The sequence below is a fragment of the Chamaea fasciata genome, unplaced genomic scaffold (genome assembly GCF_029207755.1).
Source record: "Chamaea fasciata isolate MVZ Bird 193981 ecotype frontalis unplaced genomic scaffold, bChaFas1.0.hap1 SCAF_3, whole genome shotgun sequence".
Lineage (NCBI taxonomy): Eukaryota > Metazoa > Chordata > Aves > Passeriformes > Sylviidae > Chamaea > Chamaea fasciata.
Window position 1 is genome coordinate 79662044 of NW_027094088.1, and position 26399 is coordinate 79688442.

General features: G+C 37.0%; 1 protein-coding gene across 2 annotated transcripts in view; it reads left to right on the forward strand.

The window, feature by feature from the left end:
- CEP162 (centrosomal protein 162) overlaps positions 1-26399 on the forward strand; it is a 51891-nt gene that overhangs the window by 15081 nt on the left and 10411 nt on the right. For both annotated transcript variants that reach the window (XM_066179609.1, XM_066179608.1), the window contains 19 exons: positions 7168-7320; positions 7575-7761; positions 8690-8739; positions 9990-10105; positions 11056-11086; positions 11456-11578; positions 12290-12481; positions 12648-12729; positions 13572-13839; positions 14973-15240; positions 16957-17099; positions 17892-18119; positions 18748-18882; positions 19784-19896; positions 20697-20802; positions 21494-21620; positions 22527-22690; positions 24090-24194; positions 25232-25456. In XM_066179609.1, the coding sequence (XP_066035706.1) occupies positions 7170-7320; positions 7575-7761; positions 8690-8739; positions 9990-10105; positions 11056-11086; positions 11456-11578; positions 12290-12481; positions 12648-12729; positions 13572-13839; positions 14973-15240; positions 16957-17099; positions 17892-18119; positions 18748-18882; positions 19784-19896; positions 20697-20802; positions 21494-21620; positions 22527-22690; positions 24090-24194; positions 25232-25456 (2814 nt within the window). In that variant the 5' untranslated portion in view covers positions 7168-7169. The remainder of the gene's footprint in view (positions 1-7167; positions 7321-7574; positions 7762-8689; positions 8740-9989; positions 10106-11055; positions 11087-11455; positions 11579-12289; positions 12482-12647; positions 12730-13571; positions 13840-14972; positions 15241-16956; positions 17100-17891; positions 18120-18747; positions 18883-19783; positions 19897-20696; positions 20803-21493; positions 21621-22526; positions 22691-24089; positions 24195-25231; positions 25457-26399) is intronic.

A 26399-nucleotide genomic window follows, 5' to 3' on the forward strand; every position in this document is an offset into this window, starting at 1 on the left:
AGTATGGAATCAATTTACATGCAAAAGAAGCTGGCCTGTTCATATTCATACTGTTGATAAGGGGCTGTTTTTTGGGTTTTTTTGGAGGGAGTTTAAAGTAATCTGCGTGTAACACATTTTGACTTCAAGATCCAACGTCTTGGCAGTTGGACATAACAAAATTGAGAATATAGGAGTGTGTGCCAAATGTGCCAGATCCATGCACAGAATTCTTCCCTGAGCACCATTTTTGCCAGGCAGATTATTAGTTTTATTTCATTTACCGCACTGTCACCACTCTGCCTAGAATACCACGCTCATGGAGCATATGCAGTAAGTCATCCCCCACCTACTGCTTTAATATTGCCAAGCAGAGGGGCCTTTAATTCCTACTAGAGGGCTTTCCTCTTTCTGTCTTGGCAAGAAGGTGGTAACTCCATGGCATGAAGTGGATCTTCCGGTTGTGTCATCCCACGAGGAAGGGGTTATATTTGTCACACTGGACACTTGCAAATGGTCACAGGTGCAAAACGTGTGCTATGATAGATGCCTTTCTGCAAGGTAAGGTCTAGTTGTAGGGCAATTAACCTAGAGTCAAAAGAGAGCCATTTGCGGAGACCACCTTGGCCACCTTTGGGATAAATTGAGTTTTCCTCTGCTGCTTTATGTGGCTATAATTTTAGTTCATGTAGACGTATTTGTGGTGTTTTAAAATGACAGGTCGGGTGGCTGTAAGGAATTCACTAAGGATAGGCTTCCAGAATTGCTCAGATTTTCCTCTGTGTATCTCTGTGTTTGTGTAGTGTGCTTCCAAGTACTTTGTCAAATACCATTTTGCCATGTCTAATATTCTCAGCGTGTGTGTGTTGTGCAGTGTGTTGCTCAGACCTCTTAAAAGTGGATGATGGCACAGCAGCATTGCAATGTAAATTACTGCACTGGAAGACTGAGAAGGTGATGATTTAGCCTTGTACTTCTTTGTAAGGTTATATGTAAACATCCCCTAAATAGCAAAATAATTTCCTGTGGGAGAAAATAATAACACTGCTGTGATGCTAACAAACATGAAAATAAGCTGAATTTAATTTCTGGAAAGTGTAATGTCAGCATGCTTCAAAATTTTGTGGAGATCCTTGTGTGTCCTTCTAGGCTTGAACCTTCATGTTGATTGCAGATAGGACATAATCAAGAGACTGTCAGCTAATAGAATTAGTATTTTTTAAGTTGTTTTATTATCTCGAATCAAACTTATATAAATGCATAAATCTTACCTTCACCCACAGTGTGGCACTGCATTCATTACAAGTTCATGCTCTGTATGTATAAGTTGATGTCTTTGGGTGTGACTGTATAGAGATGATGTTATCTGAAGAAAGCCTGGATAATTAGCTTCTGTGATACACCAAGCTGATATGTTGCTTGCTGTTTGAGGTTCTGATTTTGAGTTACTTCATTATTTATATCATGCTTTCTTGAAAGACAAAGAGAAGATGAAATATGTGCTCTACACTTATTTCTTGTCTATTCTTTTTTTTTCCCAAGGCATCTTGTTACAGAAGTGCCAGGAAATAGGTAAACTAATAGCCTGTTTCACTGAGAAGTATTAAGTACATTTTAAAATGATTTCTCTAGTTATTCTAGACACGTTTAAACTATTTGTTCTTCAGCTTTGAACAAATGTGCAAATTATGATTCAAGACACTGTCTCCCATACTGGACAGGTTAGAGACCTAGGTAATATCCTTTCTACTTGTTTTTGTCATTTAAATGGTAAAAAGAAATTGGATACTAAGAATTCCTGTCCTGTCTTGCTTGCATGTCTTTTCCTGCTGTTTGTCTTTTCAAGATTTTCAAATAAAATTTGTTAAAGTGAGAAAAGAGAAGAAACTGACAGAAAGCCATGCTGAAGTAGTGGAAAATACTGAACGAAAGAGTCCCCATTCAGATTCCCAGTCTGGTATTTTATTAAATATGTTTTAATATATTTATCCAGTATCAACCTTGTATTACTAGTGTGTTTCCTATAGAAAATCCTTAGCAAACTTTCCACTTGACCAAGCTGCCACATACTTTTTTCTCATTTTCAGAAGAAACTAATAATTATGTGAACTTTTGCTGAATTGTTGTAGCATCATGTATCACTACATATAGTGATGTAGTAGGACAGACAGTATTGAATGTCATTCTGTGGAAAGGGGGAAATAACTTTGAAAATCTGAACAAAAAGCTCTCACCTGTACTAAGCAGGTGTTTAGTTAAAAGAAAGTCTCATACACTTTCCTGCATTTCATACTCGAGAAATATTAATATCCATTGTTTTACTTGTTTAATTTCAAAGACAACAGTCAGATAAGCATTTTATTTATTTTCCCTTTGCTGACAACTGTGCTACTTTGTGCATGCTGCCCCTGGAATGGAAACAGCAGTTGGTATAAATGAAAAACTTAAATTGTTTAATCTGCAGGATTGTTTTAGTCATTGTAACTTTAAATTCAGCATTTTATGTGAGTCATTTTATGTTATCTGAAAAGAAACTCCAGCGAATAAGTAGGAATTATAAGCATTGATCCATTAAATACTTCCATATAAAAGACAATAGCAATTAATTTGTCCTGATTTAAGTGTGGCATTGGTGTTAAATTCAAGCAGATCAGTAATGTTTTGGAGAGCCATGACAATGAAATATTTGGCACTTGGTCTTTGGATCATGTTGGTGATCTAGTTTGTAGATTATAGAACATCTCCCTGTGTTAGTTTTCTTGAATGTAAATGAGCCCTCAAAAATGTATGTATGTTTTCGTAAGCCTCATTTGCATAGAATGGCTGGAAAGCATCTTAGTCTGGGAGATAAATACTTAAAATTAATTTTATTTCACAAGTTAGGATTAATGTTTGAAATACGACCAATAGGAGGACCTCTGTAGTTATTTCAGATTACTGTTTTAAAAGGTATCAGGTGTTTGCATTATTTACAATAGATGGTGCAGTGTTAACACTTCTAGTTTCCCAGTAAATGTGGGAGAATATAGATCTAGAGAAGTAGTACCTTGCTAGTGAGCTTACACATCAGTTGAGGGAATAAAGAATCTATGCATTGTATCAGAATGGATCCAACAGATCTTGGATGTTTGAGCTGTGTTAAGTTCTGGTCACATATCCCTGTACTCTAGTTCTAAATAGCAGAAATATTTGGCTTGATGTCATAGACTACTCTCTCTTCTGTCAAGGCAAACTTAAAAGACCCATAATTAAGAGTTTTATCTGAGCTATTCAATTTATTGAAGCCTCTTCCAGCGTACCAATCTCAACATGGCAAAATTGAACACAGACCATCTGGCTAGCCTAAGGTATATAAAGGCTGTAGTGTAGCTGTCATGTAGGAGTCCAGAGGAGACCACTGAGATGGTTAGGGGAGTGGAGGACCGCTTGTATGAGGAAAGGCTGAGAGAATTGGGTTTGTTAAGAAAAGAGAAGACTTCAGAGTGACCTAACTGTGCCCTTGCAGTACATGAAGGGCGCCTGCAAGGAGTATGGAGAGAGACTTTTGACAAGAGTGTGTAGTGATAGGACAAGGGGGAATGATATCACTCTGAAAGAGAGTAGGTTTAGATTAGGTGTTAGGAGGGAATTCCTTGCTGTGAGGGTGGTGAGGCACTGAACAGGTTGCTCAGAGAAGCTGTGGATGCCCCATCCCTGGAAGTGTTCAAGGCCCGATTGGATGGGGCTCTGAGAAATCTGGTCCAGTGGAAGTTGTCCCTGACCATGGAAGGGGCATTGGAACTGGCTGATCTTTAAGGTCCCTTCCAACCCAAACCATTCTATGGTTCTTTGATCATGAGAGAAGTTCTCAGCATAGGTGCTGTTATCTAAAACTTAATTCTGCTAATGTGAATGGAAGGTATTTGTTGTATTTGCTGCTGAGCAAGTCCCCACAAGGGTTTGAGCAAACAAATGCAGTTCTTATATCTGACAGTGATAAAGACAGTAGTAATTTATACTTATGTACCTATGTTTTCCCACTTTTCTTTGAACCAGTCTAGATGCTTTCTTTCAAACCTTATAGTAAAAACCTTTTACTGTTGAAGTAGTTTTACTACTTTTCTTTGTTTTCAGGTCATTTATTGAGCTCCTAGAACAGTGTAATTAAATACAAAGTATACAGGGATCAAGAATCTTTAAAAACAAAGGATGGAGAAGAGTAGTTTTATTTCCAGAAGTTATAAGTATTAATTTTAGTTTTTAATTATAGGTAGAAAATTATAGGTAATTCAATGTACAAGAAACTGAACTGTATTACTTTTTCAGAAGTAATGTCACTTTGATGTCTCACATCTCATTCTTCTCTTTATTCCCTGTCCACTATGCGTTAAAATTTATAATGTTTATGTACACTTAGAAGTAGTTCCCTCTAAAACTTCCAGTGCATCTTGCAGCAAGGCTTTGTCAAAATCCAAAATGCTGGAAAAATTTCATAAGGACAAGAAAGATTCATCCGTAAACAAAGAAGAAGGAGCCCTCACTTCTAACAGTCCAGACAATTCTGAGGGTAACAAATTTACTGTATTTTATATGGTATTAAAAAGGTAAAATGACTCAATTCTGACAGATTTGGTCAGATTAGGAAAAAAGAAGATACTTTGTGCAGTAGATGTTTGTCGTTATCAGTTTGAGTCCTTTATATTTATGTTTCTAATTGTTTCTCTGCAACTGTAGTAGTTAGAAATATTCTTCAAAGTGAAACTCAGGGTCTTAATTAATTTCAAGTGACTGTATTTTAAAAAGGAATACAATATATCATTAGCCTTACAAAATGTTGCATATAAACATAGAGGTAGTGAAATCTTTGGCATTCAAGATAACTAAAAAGCTTTTGAGAGAAGTAACAAAAACAAATGGCGCTTACTAGCCTCACTGAAATCCGTGGGACTGTTTAAACAGCCAAAAACACAGTGAAGAGACTGTTAAATCCATATGTGTTGATATTTTCTCCAAGTTTGATAGGTTTCTCAGAGTTCAGATTGTGTAAGGTGAGAGAAAACAAATACTCTTCCCTTCACTAGCAGTGGGGGGTGTGTCTGGGTGTCGAGAATGGCTAAATTGCAAAGTTTAATGGCTGCAGAAGCAGTATTTGATTTTCAGATTATTAAGGAAGGTGCTTTTTAAAAAAACCTCTGATTTGACTCAAACTCTGACTAGCAAAACATTTAAAAATTATTATATAGCTTACATAAACCCCATGAAGCCTTCAAGATCAATGTACATCTGCTGAGAAATTTCCCTAGATATGAGATAATTTAAATTAAAAAAAACACAGGAAAATGTTTTCTTTAAACTTTTGTTCTATTAAGCATTCTAATTGGTTTTTTTTTTTAAACTGTTGTATAATCCCTTCTCCTTTCTTGCAAATCTCTACATAGGAGGTCAGTTGCAGTTAGCATTTGATTCTGCTAATAAATTTTTATTCAAAAACAGGGTGTTGGAGGTCTGGTGAGATTATGGCTATTCTAAAGCTCTGCAAAAAACTTGTGACAGACTCCTGTTTGCTGTCTTGATAACTAGAATAGAGTGCCATCTGAGTAAATTACTTTAAATTACTGCATTTGACTACCTGAGAAATGGGCTATATTTGTAGCTTTTTACTTCTGTTCAGCACTTTGAGCTTTCCGGTTTCTACTTTTCAGTGTAGCAATATGTATTTATTTAGGCATTAACTGTTCTATACCTGTGAAGCTTGACCTTTAGACAATGTCTCTGACATCTGTTTGTTGCATGCAAGGCAAGTCAATCAGAGCTCTGTATTGAGGACAGAGCTGAGGTTAGATACAGGAATGGAGATTTCCAAGATGTGGAATCTTATGCACTTAGCCTCCCAATAAGACATCCAAGGGGACTTTGTCATTAAAATCAAGAAAATAAAACTCTTCCACTTTTTAAAAAGGAGGCTCTTATAATCAGAATGAACATGCTGAGGACTGCTTAGTAGGGAGAAAAAAAGGTGTTGAGACTCCTACTTTCCCACCTTCCCTCACCCTAAGTACATTTTCAGTACCAAAGGAAAAGGATTCTCCATTGTCATGATCTAGGCAAGTGTGGCATTTTTAAATGGGCCTTGTATGGCCCTTTATAGAGAACAGAGGAAGATCCCGGAGCTGAGGCTCTTGGTCAGCACATGGAAGACTGATTTAGTGTTTTTGATGTATGGATCTTGTCCAGTCTCCTGCAGCAGGAAATGAGCTGTTGTCACTGTCTTCACCCCTTCTGGTGTGTTCAGTACAAGGACACAGCTACAGTCTCGAGATCATGTGGCCAGGCAGAGCAAAAAATTCTCAGTGTTACCAACTGACGATTCATGTTGGAAAAGACGGACTTAGTTCCCGTTCCCTTCTGTGAGAACTGTTAAATAATTTCATGTGTCATTTGATAAAACGCATAAGCAGCTTTTCTCCTATCTCTTCTCCAACAAGAACTTACTCAGAAAATAAGTATAAATGCTTGTGTTTTGCAGGCAGGCAGAAGGGAGTTTCTGAACTAGGAGTGTCTTGCAATATCTGACTTTTAGTCTTCCACTGAGAAGTAGATAGGGTAGCATTCTGCCCGAGAGCCAGCATAAAGTTAAGGTGATGTTGTGCCCTCACAAAAGTGAAATTACAATTAGGAGAGCAACTACAAGCTGTAGTTGCATAAATATATAGAATGGGAGAACTGGCTGTTCATCAGTGACTTTTAAGAGACTTTGATTACTGTTTTATTTTTCCTTATAGCCTTTAAGCAACAAATGAAATGTAGCCAGTAAGCCAATGGCTTAGCAAGTTTAAAATATCTGTGGTGATCTGAGGTAGTAGATCTACTGGAATGAACTGGGTTTTAAGAAAGAAATGTCTATTTCTGTATAGGGTCTGTGTGGGAGATTGTCTTTCGTGAGTAATGTGACAGTAACTGAATTTTTACATTTGACTTGTGCTGAATTTTAGGTATGCGTGCAAAGGATAGGAAGATAAAGTTTATAATAGCTTAATTAATTAAACAAGATTTACATATAGAATCAGTGGAAATTAGGTGAATGTGACTCATGAGACTGCATATCTTTGCAATTGCAATGTGAGATTAAAACTGGTGGTTCTGGAAGGAGACTAGAAGACTGGTGTGTCAAATAGCTTTCAGATGGTCATATTGCCGTATTTTTCTTAGGAATGCTTGAAGGCAATGGAACCTTTGTCAAGATACAGAACACTTCACAGTCTATGGGAGAAAGTCATGAAAATATGGATGTGGAAAAGATGCAGCTTCAGAAAAGTAATGGAGATGCTGTCTCTTTGACTAGAGACAGCCTGGAAACAAATGGTGAGAACTGAGAGCCCAGCTATTTCATCGAGTTAACTAGATCTAAATAAGTTACGATTAAAAGCAGTTTACCTTAATTAATTTCAAGATGGAATTCTTCCATCAGCTGTGTTGTGAAGTCTCTTAGTACTAGTTTGTGATGATTTGATACCATTAATATTTTATGAGTCTGTCTGTAGTTGTTGTTAACTATTATGGCTATTCTGTGTGGACATACTGGACAAACACAGTTTATTCTCTTTTTCAAAATTTAGATTCAGTTTTAGCTTCTGGGCCTAATCAAAGTATCATGGGAGTTGGATTGGATACCTTGGAAGAACAAGAAGAAAAAGAGATCTTCTTTGCCAAGCTTGAACAAGAAGCTTCCTCTACTATTGATTATTCAAGATTAAATAAAGAGCTGGATTCCAATGATTCTGTCATACTAGCACCATTTGTACGGTAATTTAGAGAGAAGAAAAGTTGTGGACTGTGTTAGTGGGCACATGTGGCTTGGGTATGGCCACTGAGATTTTGGATGTTATCCTGTATATGATTTTGTTTGTTTATTGTGGTTTGGCTTTTTTTTTCTTCAAGACAAGAACAGAAATGAGCTTAATAAATAAAAGTGAGAGCATGACTTAGTGGTGAGTGGATGTAGCTGCAGTCTTGTACATAACTCAGTAGTTACAAATCAGCTTCTTAATTGTAAGGAATAAATGAAGAGGTAACAACTGATAATAACAAGAAAATGGATCAGGAAATATTCTGTGTCCCTTTAGACATGATATTACAAATTAATCTAGAGGAAAGATACTTAATCTTCATAAACTAGGGCAGCCCATTTATAATCAGTTTACGTGAAAATGAGTTCAAACATCTGTGAGAGAAATGGATGAAGGGGAAGTTCAGGCTGCTGCTGCTGAAACTGCTAAGTTGAGAGGCAACTTCTGATATGGAAACAGTTGGAGGGGCAGAATTCTGGAGAGCTTTAGACAGGGACAAAACTTGAATTTTATGGGAAAAGGGGAAAGAAGGGTGAGGTGGGTGATTTTTTAATTTATTTTATTAATCCAGAATGACAGGGTCAGAACAGGAGGCAAACCTTGATGATAAAAATATTTTTTGAGGAGTTAATTTGGATCTTGAAGGGAATGCAGAAAGTGAGTGGTTTTAAGAATTCAATTGAGAATTTTAGCTGGGAAATACTTTATGTTAATAATTGCTGGCAGTTTACCACTTTTCTTACCTTTCATTTGATTTGTTGGGCAAATGACAATTTTTTCTCTTATTACTAATTGTAAGAAGTATCAGAGTGTAGAGTTCCAAGAAAAAGGGTGTATTTATTTGCTGTCCAAAAAGAGAGTAGAATTTTTATTTTATTTCTCAGAAATGAAAATGCTGAAAAGGAAGAAGAACCTGCACATGAAGAGAAATCTGGTAATAGTCTTTTGTTTTACTTGTAGTTCCACATCAGCCTTTTATGCTGTCCTTGCATAATGACTGTGTAGCTGTTATTCATACAGAGGGGTTAAGGGGTTTACTCTTGCTTCAGTGCTTTTTCTTTTCTTAAGTTGATTTTTCATCTATTGTAAACCAAAAGACAAAAAAAAAAAGGGAGGGAGGGAAAAAGTAGTAAAAACCCTGTGTCAGTCATAAATGAAAAAAACCCTGATGCTGAAATTTGATTTGATGTTTGATTTACTCCAGTGTCTTAGCTGTCATCTGTATTTTTGTGCCATCTTCTCATGCCTGTGTTTAATCTTTGTAATCTGCAGTATTACTTTTATCTGATTCCCCCCCCCCTCCAGATTTCCATGCTACATTTCTTGCTTATTTGTCTTTCACTTGTCATGTCTCTTTATTTCATGCTTCATTGTTGGCATATGATAGAGTGTATTACTGTAATTTAATGGATTGTATTTTCAAATTTATATGTTTAGCTGAACTTTTGAGAGGTCCTGTTGTCATGCTTGAATTTTCCAGGCATAAGGAGGATGTATTTGTAAATCATAAATACACAAAGAACACATTATGAGCCAGTGTTTTGCAAGGGTTCTAGGTTTAAGTGTTACAGATAATGCAGACACTGGAGCCTGTAATCACAGGAGCTCAGTGGGAGAGATGCAGCAGAAGAGAACTGAAACTCGTGAAAGGATCTAGGAGAGTGAAGGAAAAGCCTTTGGCTTGCTTGTGAAGTTCATTCTCTGACATACCTGGTTTTAAATAGTGCTTACTTTGTGAGTGGCTTTTGGCCCACCAAAGCAGGTCATAAAAAGCCAAATTACAGATTCTGAGCCTCAAAACTGCTGGAGTTGTCAAAGTGAATGTACAGTGTACTTTATCTATGGGGTTGGAATTGAATTATTTCACCCCCTAAGTGAGAGAGAGTAATTGCATAAAAGGCGTCAATTCAAACACACCTTGAGGAGACAAAGCACATCTGATCACAGGGCAAGCTTCCTTTGAATTTAGAGAGATTGTGTGTTACTTTCACTGTAGTTTCAGTACCACACTCAGTTTTGGAAACTTTGTGTTACCTCTATAAAAGGAGTTAAAGTTGCCTATAAAAGGAGTAACTAGCAGTAGCTGTTCTTAAAGGAGGCATTGGGGAAAAGGAGATAGCTGTCTGTTACTGCTTTATCTTCCTTGAGTATTCATTCTGTTTGATGTTTATTTTACTCTTTTAGGTCACTACAGTGAAGACTTTGAAGAAGAAACAGATACTAATCCTGCCCTTAGAACTGAGGGAGATCAGGTGTATCAAAACGTCGTGTCAGAAGTTGATTTAAGTCCTCAAGAACAGGTATAGCTTGCTAAATGTTTCTATTGCAGGGATTTTAAAAGTTCTCCAATATGTAAATTCAGTCAACCTTTATATGATACATACTGTCTGAAAGAATATAGTGGCCCTCAGACTATATCTTTGTATTAAGGATGTGCGCTTTCCTGTGGTAGATCACAGAAAGGGTTAAGATCTTCACAGGGTTTCCTGCTTACTCCTCCTTTGAGTTAAGAAATGAGGATGGAAGTGTACAAATGATGAGCTTGGATGGAGACTCAGCCTTGGACTGGATAGTGATTAATACTCTCAGACCTATTGAGGTGATGTCTACACTACCAAGTGGCACAGACTGGAAGTAATTCTGTACAGAGAAGCCCTTTGGACAAAGGTCCCAAAAATCTCCACTGTATGAGCTGTGAGGGCACTGCTGTCCACTGGCTTAGTCAGGTCTTTTGATGTGTAGCACATGTGGTTGGAGCACATAGGTGCATCCATGGAGCACACATTCAGATTTGGGGGTTTTTTCAGGAGTAGTCTATAGAGCTTCGTCTGTTCATTTTCACTAGGTAAACTTAATTGTTTTTTAGTTCTTTTAAAATAAATTTGTTAGTGTAGTATTTCTAATAAATGTTTGAAAAGTTAGAATGGAAGTGTAATAATGTGCTTACTGCTACTTTACTTTCTTTTCTCAAATTGCAGCAAAAGAAAACCAGGAAGGTGTAAGAATGTTCCTCTATGCAGAGAAGCATGTAATTTCTGTTCACTTGTGAGAAGGTTTATAGAGTACAGGGTGTTAAGAACCTTTTGGCATCCTAAGGAGGTTTTAGAGAAGTGCCTGTTCTTTGAGAATGTATAACTGCTTAGTTCTAAAAACTCTTTTTTAGTGTTGGACCAACTTCTCTAGTTTGTCCAATTTTTTTTCCCTGATATTCAAAAAGTAATTATTTGTGATTGTTTCCTTTTTTTGTTAGGAAGAAGCAAACACTGGCATGCTGGCTAAAGGTAAAATACAAACTTTGATCAGTGGAAGAAGATTAAATGTAACTTTTTGAAACTTGCTTACTTGATTTTTACTGTTTTGATTTTTTTACCTTATTTTATTGTGTTGTCCTGAAAATATGTTGAATTGAAATAGTTAAAAATAATCTACATGAACACTTCAAGGTGATCATCAATGTATTTTTATATTTATTACACCTACTCAGAACTCAAATTTGTAATCAGAGTTCATTGGTTTTCCATTAATGGCAATAAAATAATCTACATAGTATTTTTTGTATGCTTAAGACATCAAGATAAGCTCTGGTATATTTTTAATTCCAGTGTGACGAAGTATAAGTAAGAGGTTTTCTTAAATATTTATTTTCTTAGTTGTACTGCTTGATTCACAAGATTCTACTGTAGAACTTCAGAAGGCCATTGAAACATCAGATGTAGCTCCAGGTGAGCGTGATCAGCCTGAAGAAGTCAGTGCAGTTGAAATGAATGAAGCAGGTAAGGGGTACTTTAAAGAAAGAAAATAAACCCCAAAAAAACCCCGCCCCACAACAAAACTCAAAAACTAAAATCTTAATTTATTAAAATAGCTGACTCCAATATCTTCACTTGTTCTTAGATTAACTTGAAGCTCTTGGCTTCTGCCAATAAATCTTGAAAGCAGGAGGAAATATTTCAGGAAAAAAGTGATGTTTCTGCTAAAAAGACTCCTTTTTACACTTGGTTATTGCAAAGTAGCTTTTGATGCTGCAATTTCATATTTAAATACCATCTCCTTTGGTTATTTCTCAATCTAAAATTCTTCTTTGACGGCATTGAACTGAATTATTAAATACGTTCTCTTAGCAAACTTCACACAACAGTACTTATATAAGCCGACTTATATCCAGATTATGGCTGTGATGGCACCTGTTAAAAAAGCCATATAACATAAGCTGTTAATTTTAGTACTGTTAAAATATTGAGGTGGGGGAGGATGGGGGAGCGGAATGCAAACTGTAGATGAGACAATTTAGTAGACACTAATTAACTTGGCAACTATTTCTTTTAATAAGAAAAATAAGATTTTTAATTATTCTTTTAATGTAAGTGGAATCACTGTTTTCCCCACATAATAGACCAAGCTAGTAACAAACACAGGTTCCAGTGGGATGTTTCCCAGAACAGAAAATTGAGTAGTGTCTCTTACAAGCCTGCTTCTTTTCTCAGGTACTTCCTATGGACAAACCACCAGTGAGATGGAAGCGCTACAGCAGGCATATCATCACATTGGTCAGTCTTTGGGGGACACTGACGAGCAGAAACTGCACAATTCTGCACGGGCAGTCTCAGAAGGCTTAGGGCAAACCATCTCACAAAATAACGACATCTCCGCAAAAAAAATGTCAACTGTTGATTCAGGTAAATAGCTCAAAGGAAGTCATGTTTTGTACAAGCTTGTGAAACGAGTGAGCTAGTGATATCTATAATACTCCTTTATGCAACATTTTTAAATGATGTCCTTGTAACAATTTTTTTTTCTAGGTTGTTTTTATAATTTATTTTATATTTATTTCTCATTATCTAGATTTACCTACTGTGGAAGAATTGATGAAAACAATTAGAGGGCATATGTGTAGTATCAGAAATTTTGATGTGGACCCTGAAAGGTATTTATTTCAAGATGCATTTTAAGAATTGCAGTAACTTAAAGCTGCTAACGATTTGTGAAAAATGCCTTACTAAATAACTCATCTGTCTCTTTCCCTAATTGAATACTGAAATTTTGTTACATCTTGCACTGGCATTATGGCATTTGCAGTAAGCTGTTAAATTAATTATACAGTGTTAATAGGTTTAGACCAGAGATTCCCATACTTACATTGGGTAATAAGCAGCAGTGTTTGTCAAATCTTTTGGGGGAGTGTTCGTCACTCTCACAGCTAGGATCTCTGCCTTCCCAGTGTTCTGCTCTTTCCCCTTCTCCATACAAGAATTTCAGCCCACATCCTATCCTAGCTCTCCAAATTCCATAATCTTAAATTCAATTCCTCTTAAGGCCAAACCCCACTGTTGTGATTCTTACCAACCTGTGCTCCATACCTCCCCATTCTTTGCTGCAACTGCTCTGTCTAGAGGAGTCAGCACAGGCCTTGGAAGTATCAGAAATACGGCTAAAGCTTAGCAGATGAGTTCAGGGAGCTCATCATGTAGCTGCACTCAGCAGAAATGCTGCTCTTTTTTTAATTAGTGTTAATTGCAGGCTTACAGGTGTTTATCTTGTGGCCAGTTTTACTGCCTGCCCCAAAACAGAGGCTCTTTTTACACAGCATGGGAGTGAATCTGTATGACTAAATCTGCAAGATGGGTCTTAAAAGAGGCTTAGTAGCTCTTCGGCATTCAGGCAGTCTTTACAGCTGATACCTAAGGAAAAAAATGGCACAATTTTTGCAAAGTGATAAAAAAGCAAAGGGCAAAAGTCTTATTATGTATGACTTCTTTTTTCTTGTAGTCCTGTGAAACTGGTAGGCAGCACAGAACATGACCTCATTAGTCACTCACCCTTTGAGGACCCCCAGAATCATAGTACAGCTTGGGAGAAAAACTTAGTTGAAAAGTTAAACAGAGAAGAAAGCATCTTTCTACGGACAAGTATGAATGACGATAACTTTCAGCGGATGGCTGAGAAAGAAGTTCAAACCAGTGAAGTACAGCCTGATATACTAAGGGAAAAAATAGGACAAGACTCTCTGCTCTCACAAGGAAGCAAAACTAAAAAAGTGAGTATTGCCAATCAGATTTTTGCTCCATGGAAGTAATTTTTAAAGGCATGTACTTTAGACAGTCTGTCACTTGATTATGCTCTGTTGTTAATAAATTGAGACTGTTGTTCTTTTTCTTGAAATTCTCACGTTGCCACTGCTACTGTTAGAGGTCACCAAACCTAGTGGACACTGAGACCAGTGGGATTCTTCTTGTCCCAGCCCAACATGTGTAAAGCTGCTGCAATGCCGTTTCTCCAGCTCAAGACAGTGATGTTTCTGAGCATGTGAGCATTGGAGGGACACATGTAAATGCACAGCAGGCACAGAGCAGGGAACATTTGTACAGAGAGAGCAGTTAGAAATGCAGTTCAGTAAGAATATAGGAGAGACTGCCATGGTCAGTGTCCAGCTGAGTCAGATAAGCTTGTTGACCGGCCACCTGATCATGTCACCAGCTTTTTTAATCTGATTTTTTCCTCTGTTTCCCAGACTTGTTTCTTTACCTAGTTCTTATTCTTTCCCTAAAGGTACTGTAAATTTTGCACATTCCTACAATCATCTCAGACATTCCAGAACAAGATTTACGTAATCCCAAATCTTCTCCCTGCATCCCCAAATTCTTTTCTCCTTGCATCCCCTAGATTCACACTCCTTTAGGCAATTATCTCTTGTGTGTGCAAGGCATTGTACTGACAGAGGGCAAACAGGCTAAACCTTTTCATTTGTTGGTCTTGGGAGTTGTGTGCTTTGTTTTTGATGATCAAGTTTAGCAGGGTTCCTCTGCCTGCCACTGTTCCTTTCTTCATGGCTGGGTGTCTATATTCACCGTGTTTATTAGCCTTTAGTCATGACCTACCTTCTTCAGCAAGCAAAAGATCCTGTAGTGTACAGTACAATTAAAATAAAATGGAATTTCCCACATCAATTAAGCTGAGCCAGTACAAAATACTTGCCCTATGTAGTTCTGAAGTAGTACAGTTCTGCAAAATTACTTTCTACTAATTTGATTAAAAATAATGCTTGCCGTCACCCTGAGTCTTACAGTTGTGTAATTTTGGTAACTGGTTCTGTGTTTTTCACTGGTGAATGCTACCCTCAGTTTACAGCAGAGCTTAAAACTTGTTTTAAACAAATGTGTTCTGCCACAGGCTCTTCGGTCTTGTTCCTTGAAGAATGAAAGATCAGGATCAATGACAACCAAACCAATGTCACATAAGAATATCAGAAGTCCAGCAACTGCACACAAAAAGAAACCTTCACATGGTCCTCATGGACTGGTTAGAAGTTCTGGCTATGGGAAACCCACTTTAATTTCAAAGCAATCTTTTCCAGTTAGTGAAAGGAAAACACCAAAAGAAACTTTCAAAAATACCTGTATGAAAGCCAAAAGTCCTGCAGATAGAGCAAAATCTAAAGGTAATTCTAAGTTTCAAGAGTTTTAATTCTGAGTTTAAGAGCCAGAGAGGTTTGCTTTCTATGCTTCACATTAAAAAAACTCAGATGTCATAGCGAAATCGAAACTCAAATGCTGTTAAGTACTGATTTTTTTTCTGTGTTAGCATGAAATTGCTGTGAGAGAGACTTTTATATGAACCTTTGTAGTCTTGCTTCATTTCCACTCACATTTACCACCGATGTGTTTGAGACTTATCTGTTGTTCACCAGTAGGACCGAAAGAATAAAAAAAGCTGGTGTTCAAAAGGTAATATCTACAAGTTGACATATTTCATTACAGTAAATGCAAAGATTCGCTGAGTCACTCACTAGCTTGTATGTTTGAGGCTGAATTCCTGTCCTCAGCTTCTTCTTTTGATCCCTGCTTTCCTAGAGTACAAAAAAAGTACTAAAAAGGAAGTTCTATTTTCTGTTCCTGTCTCTCGGAAGCAGTGTGGAAAGGAGAACACCAGTGTAATCCTGTGAAAACCGAGTTACAAGTAAAGGACTGAACCTTTTTAATTCGGGCTGAAGCTTGAAGAGTTTTGTGAGATAATTCAGCTTAGTGTCTTTGCAGACAATGTTAGCTATCCATGAGGCAGGGCCAAGGAACTCTACAGGTACCCAGGCTTTAGTGCACTTCTAGCGTGCAGTGCTTTTAAAAACCCTGCAGGCAGTGTCAGGAAAAGCAGTTTAGGATTGTTACCTACCTTAGGGAGATGCTTCGGTGGCAGCTGTTGAACTGAAGGACCTCAGTTCCTCAGTACATTGTTTTGTCTCTCCCTGGGGAAGAGAAGATTTTACAGCCTGGTGAAAGTGGTAACATGAATGACAAGTACTGAGAAAATAAGACCACTGGCTTCATTCAAACATCCTCTTCCCTCTCTAGCTATAACCATTCACAATAGCAATTTTAGGTGATTGCAGAAATTAATCTCACCTGGCCACATTCTGCAAGGGCCTCCTCTATACCTAGGAAGAGAATAGCATTGAATCAAAAAATTCCCAAGTCATCAGTGCTAAGGGGACACCTTTCTGAGGGGTGTGTGACATTAAAAAAGCGTGAAATTTGGAAAAGAATCGTTGTCTGATGGGGTTTTTTTTCATGTGTAGCATTCCTAAGCAGAAGCAGTTGAAATGGCAATTGTAGTTACTATCTGTATTTCAGAAGGCTGAGATGTGAATAGTTCCATGTATATTAGTGACTCTAGGGGGAACTTTCCTGATTTCTTATTCCAGTCAAGTTGTTATTTGATGCAACAAATAACTGTTGCATTTCTTTTTATGCTGTCTTCACTCCAAAGTCTATTTTGAAAAATGCTGTGTCTTCTCTTCCCGAGAGCTTGAAATTTGTTGTGTTTCTGCATACTTAGATAAGTGGCCACTTCTGAAGTAGAGGAGTGAGGTTAACCTTGTTTCATGAAGGATTTATTATCCAGCTACTTGTTTCAGTTGTTCTCTTGGGTTTTGTTTTATCTTGTCATCAGTTTCTTACTTAAAAAAAAAAAAAAAACACAACAAAAACACCTCCTGTTTCCATAGTGTATCATTGTTTTCAGGTTTCTATATTTCATTCAAAATTCAGGTTGTAGAATACTTTATATACCTACAGGTTGGATCACATTGATGCATATTTTTCTTAAAGGACTTAAAATTCTGAATTTAATTTGTTTTATTTTATTTTCTGCCTAAATGAAGAAGCCTTATTTGCTACTAGGATAATAAGATCTGCAACGAATGAACCAACTTTGGAGGGAAGTATTAACAGAATTTTGTCTGGCCAATCAGTTGTTAGTAATCATGGACGCCAGGCTGTGGATTATAACAGGCAGTATCATCATGTGAGTAATAATCAGTGATGCTCCTAATTATAGCATGTACAGCTTGGTTTGCAAGCCTATTTTGTCAAGGTTTTTAGCAGTTATCACAAGGTTGGCAAATACTGAAATATTGAATGAAGTCTTCCCTTTGGTCAAACGCTAGTTTTTGCTTTTAAAATATGCAGATATAATCATACTGCTTTTCAGTTGCTTGGATAATGCTGTTGCTTTGATGGTTCTGTATAATCAAAGTGCTTATTAAATTCTAAAAATTACTATTCCATTGTAAAAGAAGGTTAAATACAACTTCTACTTAAAATATTCTGCTATGAATGTTTAAACAGTACTGCTGTTCAGGGATTTTTCCTATTTGCATTGCATTAAATATTTAATAGTGTCTTTTGACTTCTCCAAGATGACTGAAGTTACCGTACCATAATGGTTTTTCCTTTTTACTTATCAACTGCAAAAAAAAGTTATTCATTGAATACCTAAAGCACTGCTTTGCTAGAAGTAAGATGCATAATAGAATAATTCTGGTAGCAATATAGTGGCTGTCATATGTGGTGTATTTGTTTCTTTTGGGGTTTTTTGTCTTGTTTTCCTCATATATATTTTGCAAATGAGAAGGTAGCTCATTAAATATAGGATGTTTTGCTAATAAAATGTTGGGGGGGGTTGTATTTTGGGTTGTTTTTTCAAGTGCCTTGTGTTGTTGCTGAGAGTCAGACAAACCAGTTAAATAAAACTGATGAGCAGAGTTCTGGTAAACAATCAGCTCAGTGTAATGTTTCCCTGAATTGTCTACCCTAGGACTTATCATTTTCCCCTATCAAAAGCTGTGATAGAGAGCTGTATTTGTTAAAGCGAGTACAAGCAGCAGAGGAGGACCTGCACACAGCTCGGGATTTGGTTCAGCAGCTGAGCAGCAAGCTTGCACAAAAAGAGAAGGAGATGGAGGCCAAGGTAGTAGAACTGAAAACACAGCATGAAAAGGAGCTTTCCCGTCTGGGTCAGGAAAACTATGTTCTTCAGAGTAAGGTATGTTATCATCTTGTATCCTGTGCCTGTAGAAGAGAAGAAACATTGCTTGTGGAAATTGAATCAATGTTACTTTACATGAGTTGTTGATGAGCAGAAAATCTAAATGTATGGACACTGCAACTTTATAAATGCATACCTGCTGTTACATTTATTGCCTGTAAGACATGTTTTTTTCCTTTTTTCTTGGAGATAAACCATGTTATCCTGACTTCCCTTACTTTTCTATTTTGAGAATCCTGCAGCAACTTTTTTGAAAAGATTTAATTTACTCTCACAGACACCACTTGTAATAGATAAGTATATACTGAAATATTGTTTATAGTTCTTGGTGCATTTTTCAATGTTGTGTTTTGTCTGAATGAAATATTCCCAGAGTTATTCCACTATACCCTTGTTGCAGATAACTCCCTGCTTTGTAACATACCCTCCTGTCTACACACATAAGAACAGAAACTTATAGCTATTCCCAAATGTTTTATACCTTTTTTTGTTTCTGTAAAACTCCATTAAGAGCCCCTCATTAGTCTGCTGTCATACCGTAATGAAGAGATTGGATGGTAGTCTTGCAGAAAATTCCAAATTGCTAACAAAATTTTCTTATTGCTTGTATGTCTTTTCCTGAAAGCTAAGAAGTATGGAAGAGATGACCCAAGAAAAGAGGTGGACCCATACAGCAACAATTCCTGTAACTGAGGAAAAACTGGCACAAATACAAAAAGAGATTGAAGATCAAGAGGTCATTATTCAAGGTTATCAACAGGTAACGGCACATATCGTGTTGAGCTGTGTTGTATCCAGTTTCAGAAACAAAATTGTTTAATGGTTGCCACTTTTCTGTTGAAAAGAGTTACTTTGTTTTCTCAAAAGTGGATGGAATTTTGGTGTGAAGGGCAAACACTTTGCCGGTTTAAAAAGTCTTTCACACATCTAGTTTGGACTAAGTTTTGCCACAGTTTCATGTAAATGTTCTAAATTGTAAAAATCGGTAACTTTTCAATTGAGAACCGGGAAAATACTTTATGGTCAATGAAGAACTACAAACTTTTTGCCCAAATGTAGTTGAAAATTAGTACATTTAAGCAGCATTATAAATCTGAAAAATTTGGGTTTTTAAAATGTTTTTCTCAAGATCTGAGTGGCAGATTTCAAGGTAGCCTTATTAACGTGGCTGATTTGTATTACTTAGTCAAGTGGAGAAATAGGTAATTCAAGCTTAATAATGCTTTTGAATACTTGCAGCCGTAAAATCCAGTGGGTAGCTGAACCAGCTTCCAGCTGATGCTCAGCATAATTCCTTGATATAAACACAATGTCTTTCCAACATGGCTGTGAGGATCCCAAACAATGATGGTTTGTGTCCCCAGGACTGGAGCATGGGGAGGCTGAGCTCTGATCTATCAGCATGCACCCATGAACATGTTTTTAGAATATAGTTGGGATAGTTTGTAGAGGATCTGACTTAGCTCCTTCCTGCAGAGTGAGCAGACACTTGGATGAGATAATGAAAGTAAGATACCCATTTTAGAAGCTCAGTAATGAAATATTTTGTGTTTTCTTCCACTGTTTCAGCAGGGAAACTATGTGATTCGTAGAAAAATTTTTTATAACTGTAGAAAACAGTAATTTATGAACATTCTTTAACTTTGTCTGTCTCAACTCAGGAAAATGAGAGGTTGTACAAACAAATGAAAGAGCTACAAATGGAAAACAAAAAAAATGAGGAAGGAATGTTTAAGGAGAATCAGTGCTTAAAGTCTGAATTAAATCACTTAAGGTAGGCTCATTTACATATCTGACCTAAAATCTCTAGGGTTTGTTTTTTGTTTTTTGGTGGGGTTTTTTTTGTTTGTTTGTTTGTTTTAAGACCCATTGCAGAGTCTATCAGGTACATGTTTTCTAGTGTTTCTCAGGTTTGTGGTTTTGTTTCTTCTTTTGAGAATTGATTTGTGATGATTATGGGCGCTTAATTTTGTTTACTTCATGATGTTGCAAACCCGTGGGAAGACCAGAGTCTTCCACTTGGGAAATATTTCAATGTTCTTATTCACATCAGAATGCATAATACATTGTATTGCACTTGTTCTGATATTATGGCTCTGCTGATGTTGTTAAGATGTTCTGATGCTGTTGTGAGATACACAGTAGATCAGGGGGCACAGGAGGTTCTGTGAGTGGAGAAACCATCCTATTCACTGCATTGTAGGTCCTGTGAGTTTTGCATCCTGTGCTAGTAATGAGGGAAAACAACCTAGCAATTGTGTGTATTCCTAATCTACAGATCTTTGCTTTGGAGAGGCCAGTAAATGAGTTCCACTGTTGCAGGGCAGATTTTTATTTCCTTCCCCTGTGTAGTCCAAATAAACTAGTTCATGTGAGGTGAGAAGACTTTGCCTTTCAGTGAATTTTGTTTGTATATAGATATTGTGCATATTTGCTTCTCTTTTGGTTTTGAACCTGCATGGATTGACTTTGTGGTACAGTTTGGGGGGCTGGGGGTTGTGTTTGTTTTTCACTAGCCACTGATAGAATGCTGAGTCACCACATTGCATAACTGCTTTTGCTCTTGCTGTTTAGAGAAAAGATAGAGAAGATTAATAACCAGTCACGAATCATGCAGGATTCTGAACCAGCCAGAAATCAGAGTTTCACAGAATTGATTTCAGAGCTTCGAGCAGCGCGGGTAGGTATACACCAGGCCTCTAAGAAAACAGTATTGCCTTTGCTTGTAACACAGAAATACAAATAATACCTATGGAAACCCAAGGAGCACCTGTGGCTCGATGCACAAAGGCCTGATGTGGCTGCTCAGCAGATCAGGATAGGAGCTCACTAGCAGTAACATATCTACATGCACATGCCTAGACACTTGGTCTGTTTACTGGCTGCTCCCAAAATCTCAGCCCCCCAGTTGATTTTTGCTGTACCTGTGCGTACTAGGACCAAGGGGCTCCATCTCTAGAGGTGGCTCTGGCACCAAGACCTTTTGTCCCACTTGGTCTTGAAGTCTGCTAGTGTTCACACGTAGCAAAAAGAAGAGAGACTGCCTGCAGAATATGGCAAGAAGTAGAATGTAATAAGGTGGACTGTTGGACAATACATCTGCCCATTTAACCTACAGTCTTCAGTCTCAGAAGGAAGTCAAGCCATTTTCTTTACTGACCCTCTCAAAAGGCGGAGGTTTTCTTCTTCTGTGACAGTTAAGTAAGGCTTAAAAAATCTGGGATTTGGGGCTTTTTTTAATGTTTAGCTTATGTTTTCCCATGCTCTGCTGTAGCAAGGCATGAAAATAGTACCAGAGTTAAAAGACCTTATTGTTGCTGTTGGCGGATACAACTGTTGTGATTTAGTCTTTGTATTTCTCTAAAACCCAGAAAGAAGAAGCTAAATTACAAGAAGAGATAAGACGTCTAAAACAAGATAAGCAAGCTCTTGAGGTAGACTTGGTACAAGCCAAGAAAGAGAGAGATTTAGCGAAAGTCCAGATTGCATCTGCATCAAGTAAAGCACCTTCATTTTGTTGAATAATTTTTCTTACTTAGCATTTCTGTAAATAAATACCTAACAAAAACTTGTTTCTTAATGAAGTATTACTTAGTGAAATGCATCTAGAACATTTCCAAATAATGTCTAAACTTCTAACAAAAGCATATGGTGAAGGGCATGCTGCAGTACTTTTGGTACTCTATTAGAAAGTATCTACCTGTATTCAACCAAACTGTTTGTTGTGGCCTGTTAAGTTTGATTTCTTGCCCATCTTTCACTCGACATGGAAAACTGATGATTTCAATTATTTGACAACTCTGTTCATGAGAAAAGATTTACTGTGGTACATCTTAGTCTCCTATTTAGCTCTTGCCCATTTTTACCTATAACTTATGCTTTGGGACTCTTTTCAGCATTCTTATCAGAGCTTTTTCCAGTTTGAATTAATGAGAGAGGACTCAAAATTGGACTCTCTCATTTCCAGTGTCAGGCATCACAAATGCTAAGTGCAGTAATAATTACCTCCATGTCTCTTCTGAAAATGCTTGATCCCTAAATGGGAGGAGTATGGTCAATACACATCTAAGCATATATTCTGTGTTGTCATTCATCTTGATGCTGAAGGTCTGTTTACTAGAGCATGATCAAGGATAGATCTCCCTGAGTTCTGGTTATTTTTAAATACTTTCTGTGCTGAACTGTGAGCCATTGAGTACTGCTATGTATGAGAGAAATAAAGGGGTTTTTTTACAAATACTGTTCCTTTTAAAATCATAATTAGGATCTGGTTTTAAAATTACTACAGTAACAGTGTTGTCAAAATGGTAAATGTATGAAATATGCTGAGGAAAACAGTGTTGACTAATTACTCCAATACATAATTAGTAATAAAACTATTCTAAGAATGTTTTATTCTTGTAGGTGAGAAGTCTTATGAATTTAAAGTTATGGAAGAATCATACAAACAGGAAATTACTCATTTAAAAAAAAGACTTCAGTGGTATGCAGAAAATCAAGATCTTCTGGATAGAGACGCAGCCCGTCTTAAAGATGCAAGAGAAGAAATTGACAAACTAAGACTAGAGGTGATAATATCTAGCTTTATTTAAGAAATTGGAACTGGAAATTGTTTATTTTTCCAGTGATGAGTGTAATGTAATTATTTCCTTCTTAATAATCCCTCTTTTTGGTATATTAGATTGGTTCTATTGGACGTCTTGGCTATGCTTCTGGGAAGAAAAGTCACATGCTTCCCTAAAACCTTCAAATTTCTTGACCTAAGAGAAGGAAATATATTGTTACATTAACAACTAGGAATGCCCCTTTTCTCATTCTCTTTTCCTCCTTTTTACTCCATAGTAACTTAGGCGGCACATTTTTTTTCTCTTAAGTACCAGTTCTAAATTCTTTCTTAGGAAAAACACCCCAGTTACTGTAGTAGGGAGGAAAGACCCAAAACACTTGAAATCTAAACCAAAACTATTACATTAATCTTGAATACTGCTGAGATTTGCATTGTCTGCTTGTCATTACATTTGACTTAGGATTCAGTAAAACAGTAAGTTCTTCCAGTGCTAAAATGTAACTGATCTTGGAATTTTTTTATGGTGTTTTATTAGAGAGACCGCAGATGAAAGGAGGTGCTTCTTAAGGAGCAGCCAGGGTCAGACACCACCATATCAAACTTTGATCAAGATATCGTCCCTGTGAAAGGAAATATTTTTATTGGCATGTTCTCTTGGCTGGACTGGTGTCTAAAAATTCTGTTGCCTAGAGCTGTGACTTCATGGAAATAGTCAAATCAGTCAAACTATTAAATGCTGGCATGAAAGCGTGACTTACGGTAACATTACCAATGTGGGACAGAATTCAATATAGGAATATTTTTAAATATCCAGGGTGTAATATCCCTGTACAGATGTCATAATGGCTAATAAAGGTAGGATATTCAATTTTAGATTATAGCTTTGAGTTCTCTTGGCCAGACTTCATGGGAGTGCAGAAACATGAGTTATATGGGTCCTTCCCCTGGTTCTGGGACTCAGCTTTTATTTAGGTACAACATAACATTGCCTTTTGGCTATTTTTTTATCTCATCACATGGGTAGGATTGTAAATCGCAAACCATTTCCTAAACTCATCCTGAAACCATGGAATGCACTGTTGTATTTTATATGATAGCTTATTAATCAAGCCTGTGTACTAGCAGTATGAAAGAAAGCAGCAGTTTTACTGGTATGAAGACAAGAGAGTCCCAGAGCTGAAATTCTTTTTTAGATTTCTATATCTAGTTTCAGTTGCTTTGGAGAAAGAAGCTGTCATGTGGGTTAAGAGTCTGAAGAATCATTTAGTACAGAAATTACCATTACGAGTTTTTAAGTGGCAGAATACTTCCATTGTATCATGTGTGTTTGAAATGCTTCTGTACTACTAGACAGTGTCTCTGAATACATATTTCAATTTGTCTCCTTGTAAATTGGACAGGTTGAGAAGCTCAGAGCTGAAGCAGGAGATCAATGTGTGCAACAGAAGAAACGTTTGCGAGACAGAGCAGCAGATGCTAAAAGAATTCAGGATCTTGAGCGACAAGTATGCAATAGAAGAACTGTCCTTCATTTAACCTTTGTTTCAGATAAGTCTCTTAAAACCCCAATGTGTTCATAAGGGTAAAGCATAGCATGAAGTTCTGTGATAAAGTAAATTGTGTTATTGAACACTCATAAACACAAAAAGCTGCAATTATTTACTTAGAAAGAGCTCTTCTTGCTACTATGTTCTAACAAGCTGATATTCCTTTTAAAATATTTTTAAATGACTTTAAAGTTTCTTTGAAAGGGGCAAGAGGGCAAAAGCCAAAGCTTGCTGTTTACCTTCTAAGACTCCTGTCCACATTCAGCAATTCCTTAACAGTATGACGAATTTCAGCCAAGTTGATTCAAGAGTAAGGGTTTAAATTCTGTTGGATTCCTACAAGACTCATGAAAACTGGGAGAATGGAGATCTTTAAATCCATGTTTCTACTAAAGAAACATCAAGTGGAAGTGGGCCTTCCTGAATTTTAGGAGGTGGCAGTTGCATTAGTTAGAGATGTGGAACTCATGGGCAAGAGCCTTTGCAGATTTCTGCAATATCTTATCCATAGATAAGAGAGGGACTTTAATGCTGCATGCAGCATTAGTTTTACATTATTACAGACTACAAAATAAAAGGCATATAATCTCTTATTGGGAGAATAATTCCAATATCGCTGTGAAATATCTTTAACAGTTGGAAAAGTAGAATGTGAATGCAAATCCTGAAAAAAAGCATATTCACAGCATTAGGAGCCATATTCAAATCCCTTTTTCTGACTTTCTTTAGACTTTTGACAGAAGGCAATCTGAAGACTAGAACAATATTTTGTTAAGATCATGTGTAAGTTAGTCAGTAAGAGATGAGGAGTCTTGTTTTTCTGTAAACAAAAACATAAATGGGAGGAATATACAATAATTCTCAGTATAGGCATCTAGTTTTCATTCTTCCTCCTTAAGGAATTGAAATTTGTTAACATTCTGTCACTTATTTCTGTTCCCTTTTCATTAGAACTTTATTATTTTTGACCTTTGACTTAATTTTCTTATGAATAGATCAGAGAAATGGAAGGAATTATAAAAAGAAGGTATCCAAATTCTTTGCCTGCTTTGATTTATGCTGCTGCTGCTGCTGAGAAAACAAATGATCTTTCAGCTAAAACAAACACAGTTGAATTTTTGGAGAGAAGAATAAAGAAATTAGAAACAGAACTTGAAGGTAAAGATGATGAAGCTAAGAAAAGCCTCCGTACCATGGAACAACAGTTTCAAAAAATAAAGGTAAAAGTTGAGTAGTCTACTTCGCAAGTAGCAGTCACAAGGCAACTGGAGTCTAACACTCCAGTTAGTGGTTAACACTCCAAGGTAGTGGTTAAAACTGAAGGCAAAGACCACATTCAAGGGAAAAAAAATACTCAGAGAATTTAGAACCAGAATTCCAGTACCTGCAGTGTTGCTTTTTATCTTCTTTTCTGCCGGAGTCAGGATTAAATGCTCGAGCCGTATTTCATGTTCAGACTCAGATGTTTATTAACTTTTATCCATATTACAGTGTCACAAGCCGTGAGCACTTCTAGCCAACAAGAAGTTAAAAAGTAAAAATGGAGCCATCTCTATCTCTTTGCAAGGCCTTTTAAGGACAAACTGTCCAATAAAGTATTGACACCTAAATTATTTTTACTTTTAACCCAATAACCAACCACCCGTGGTCCGCAGTGCAGACTTTTCTCTCCAGTTACAAAATACCACCTAGACCCATGGAGAAGAAGGTGAAAAAGAAGGACTAGCCTATGCCCTAAAACCTCCATCTTGCTTTATATATATTACTATATTCTAAAATCTTAAACTCTTAAGTTTTCCACCATGTGATATTACACACTTCTATTCAAACTACACACCTATAATCCCAGTGCTATCATTCAATTTTGAAAGCCTTTCCAAGGCCTCAGGTCAAATGCAGTGTTTTTTGGGGGGGTCAGTGCCTGTCAGCACAGAAAGTCTAAAATTCTCAGTGCCCAGGGTTCCAACACTTCAGCACCTAAGATAAAAATAGCGTTGAAATTGCTAGGGTAGCATTGAAACAAAGAGGACATGGTCTCGAGGCATAATAATTTAATTCTTACAAGTAAGGTAAGTGGTTTTCACCCTGTGGGTCAGAGTAGCTACTTATCTAATTCCTTGTTGTACCAAAGGCTGTGATTCCAAAGATCTGCTGGCTGAGCAT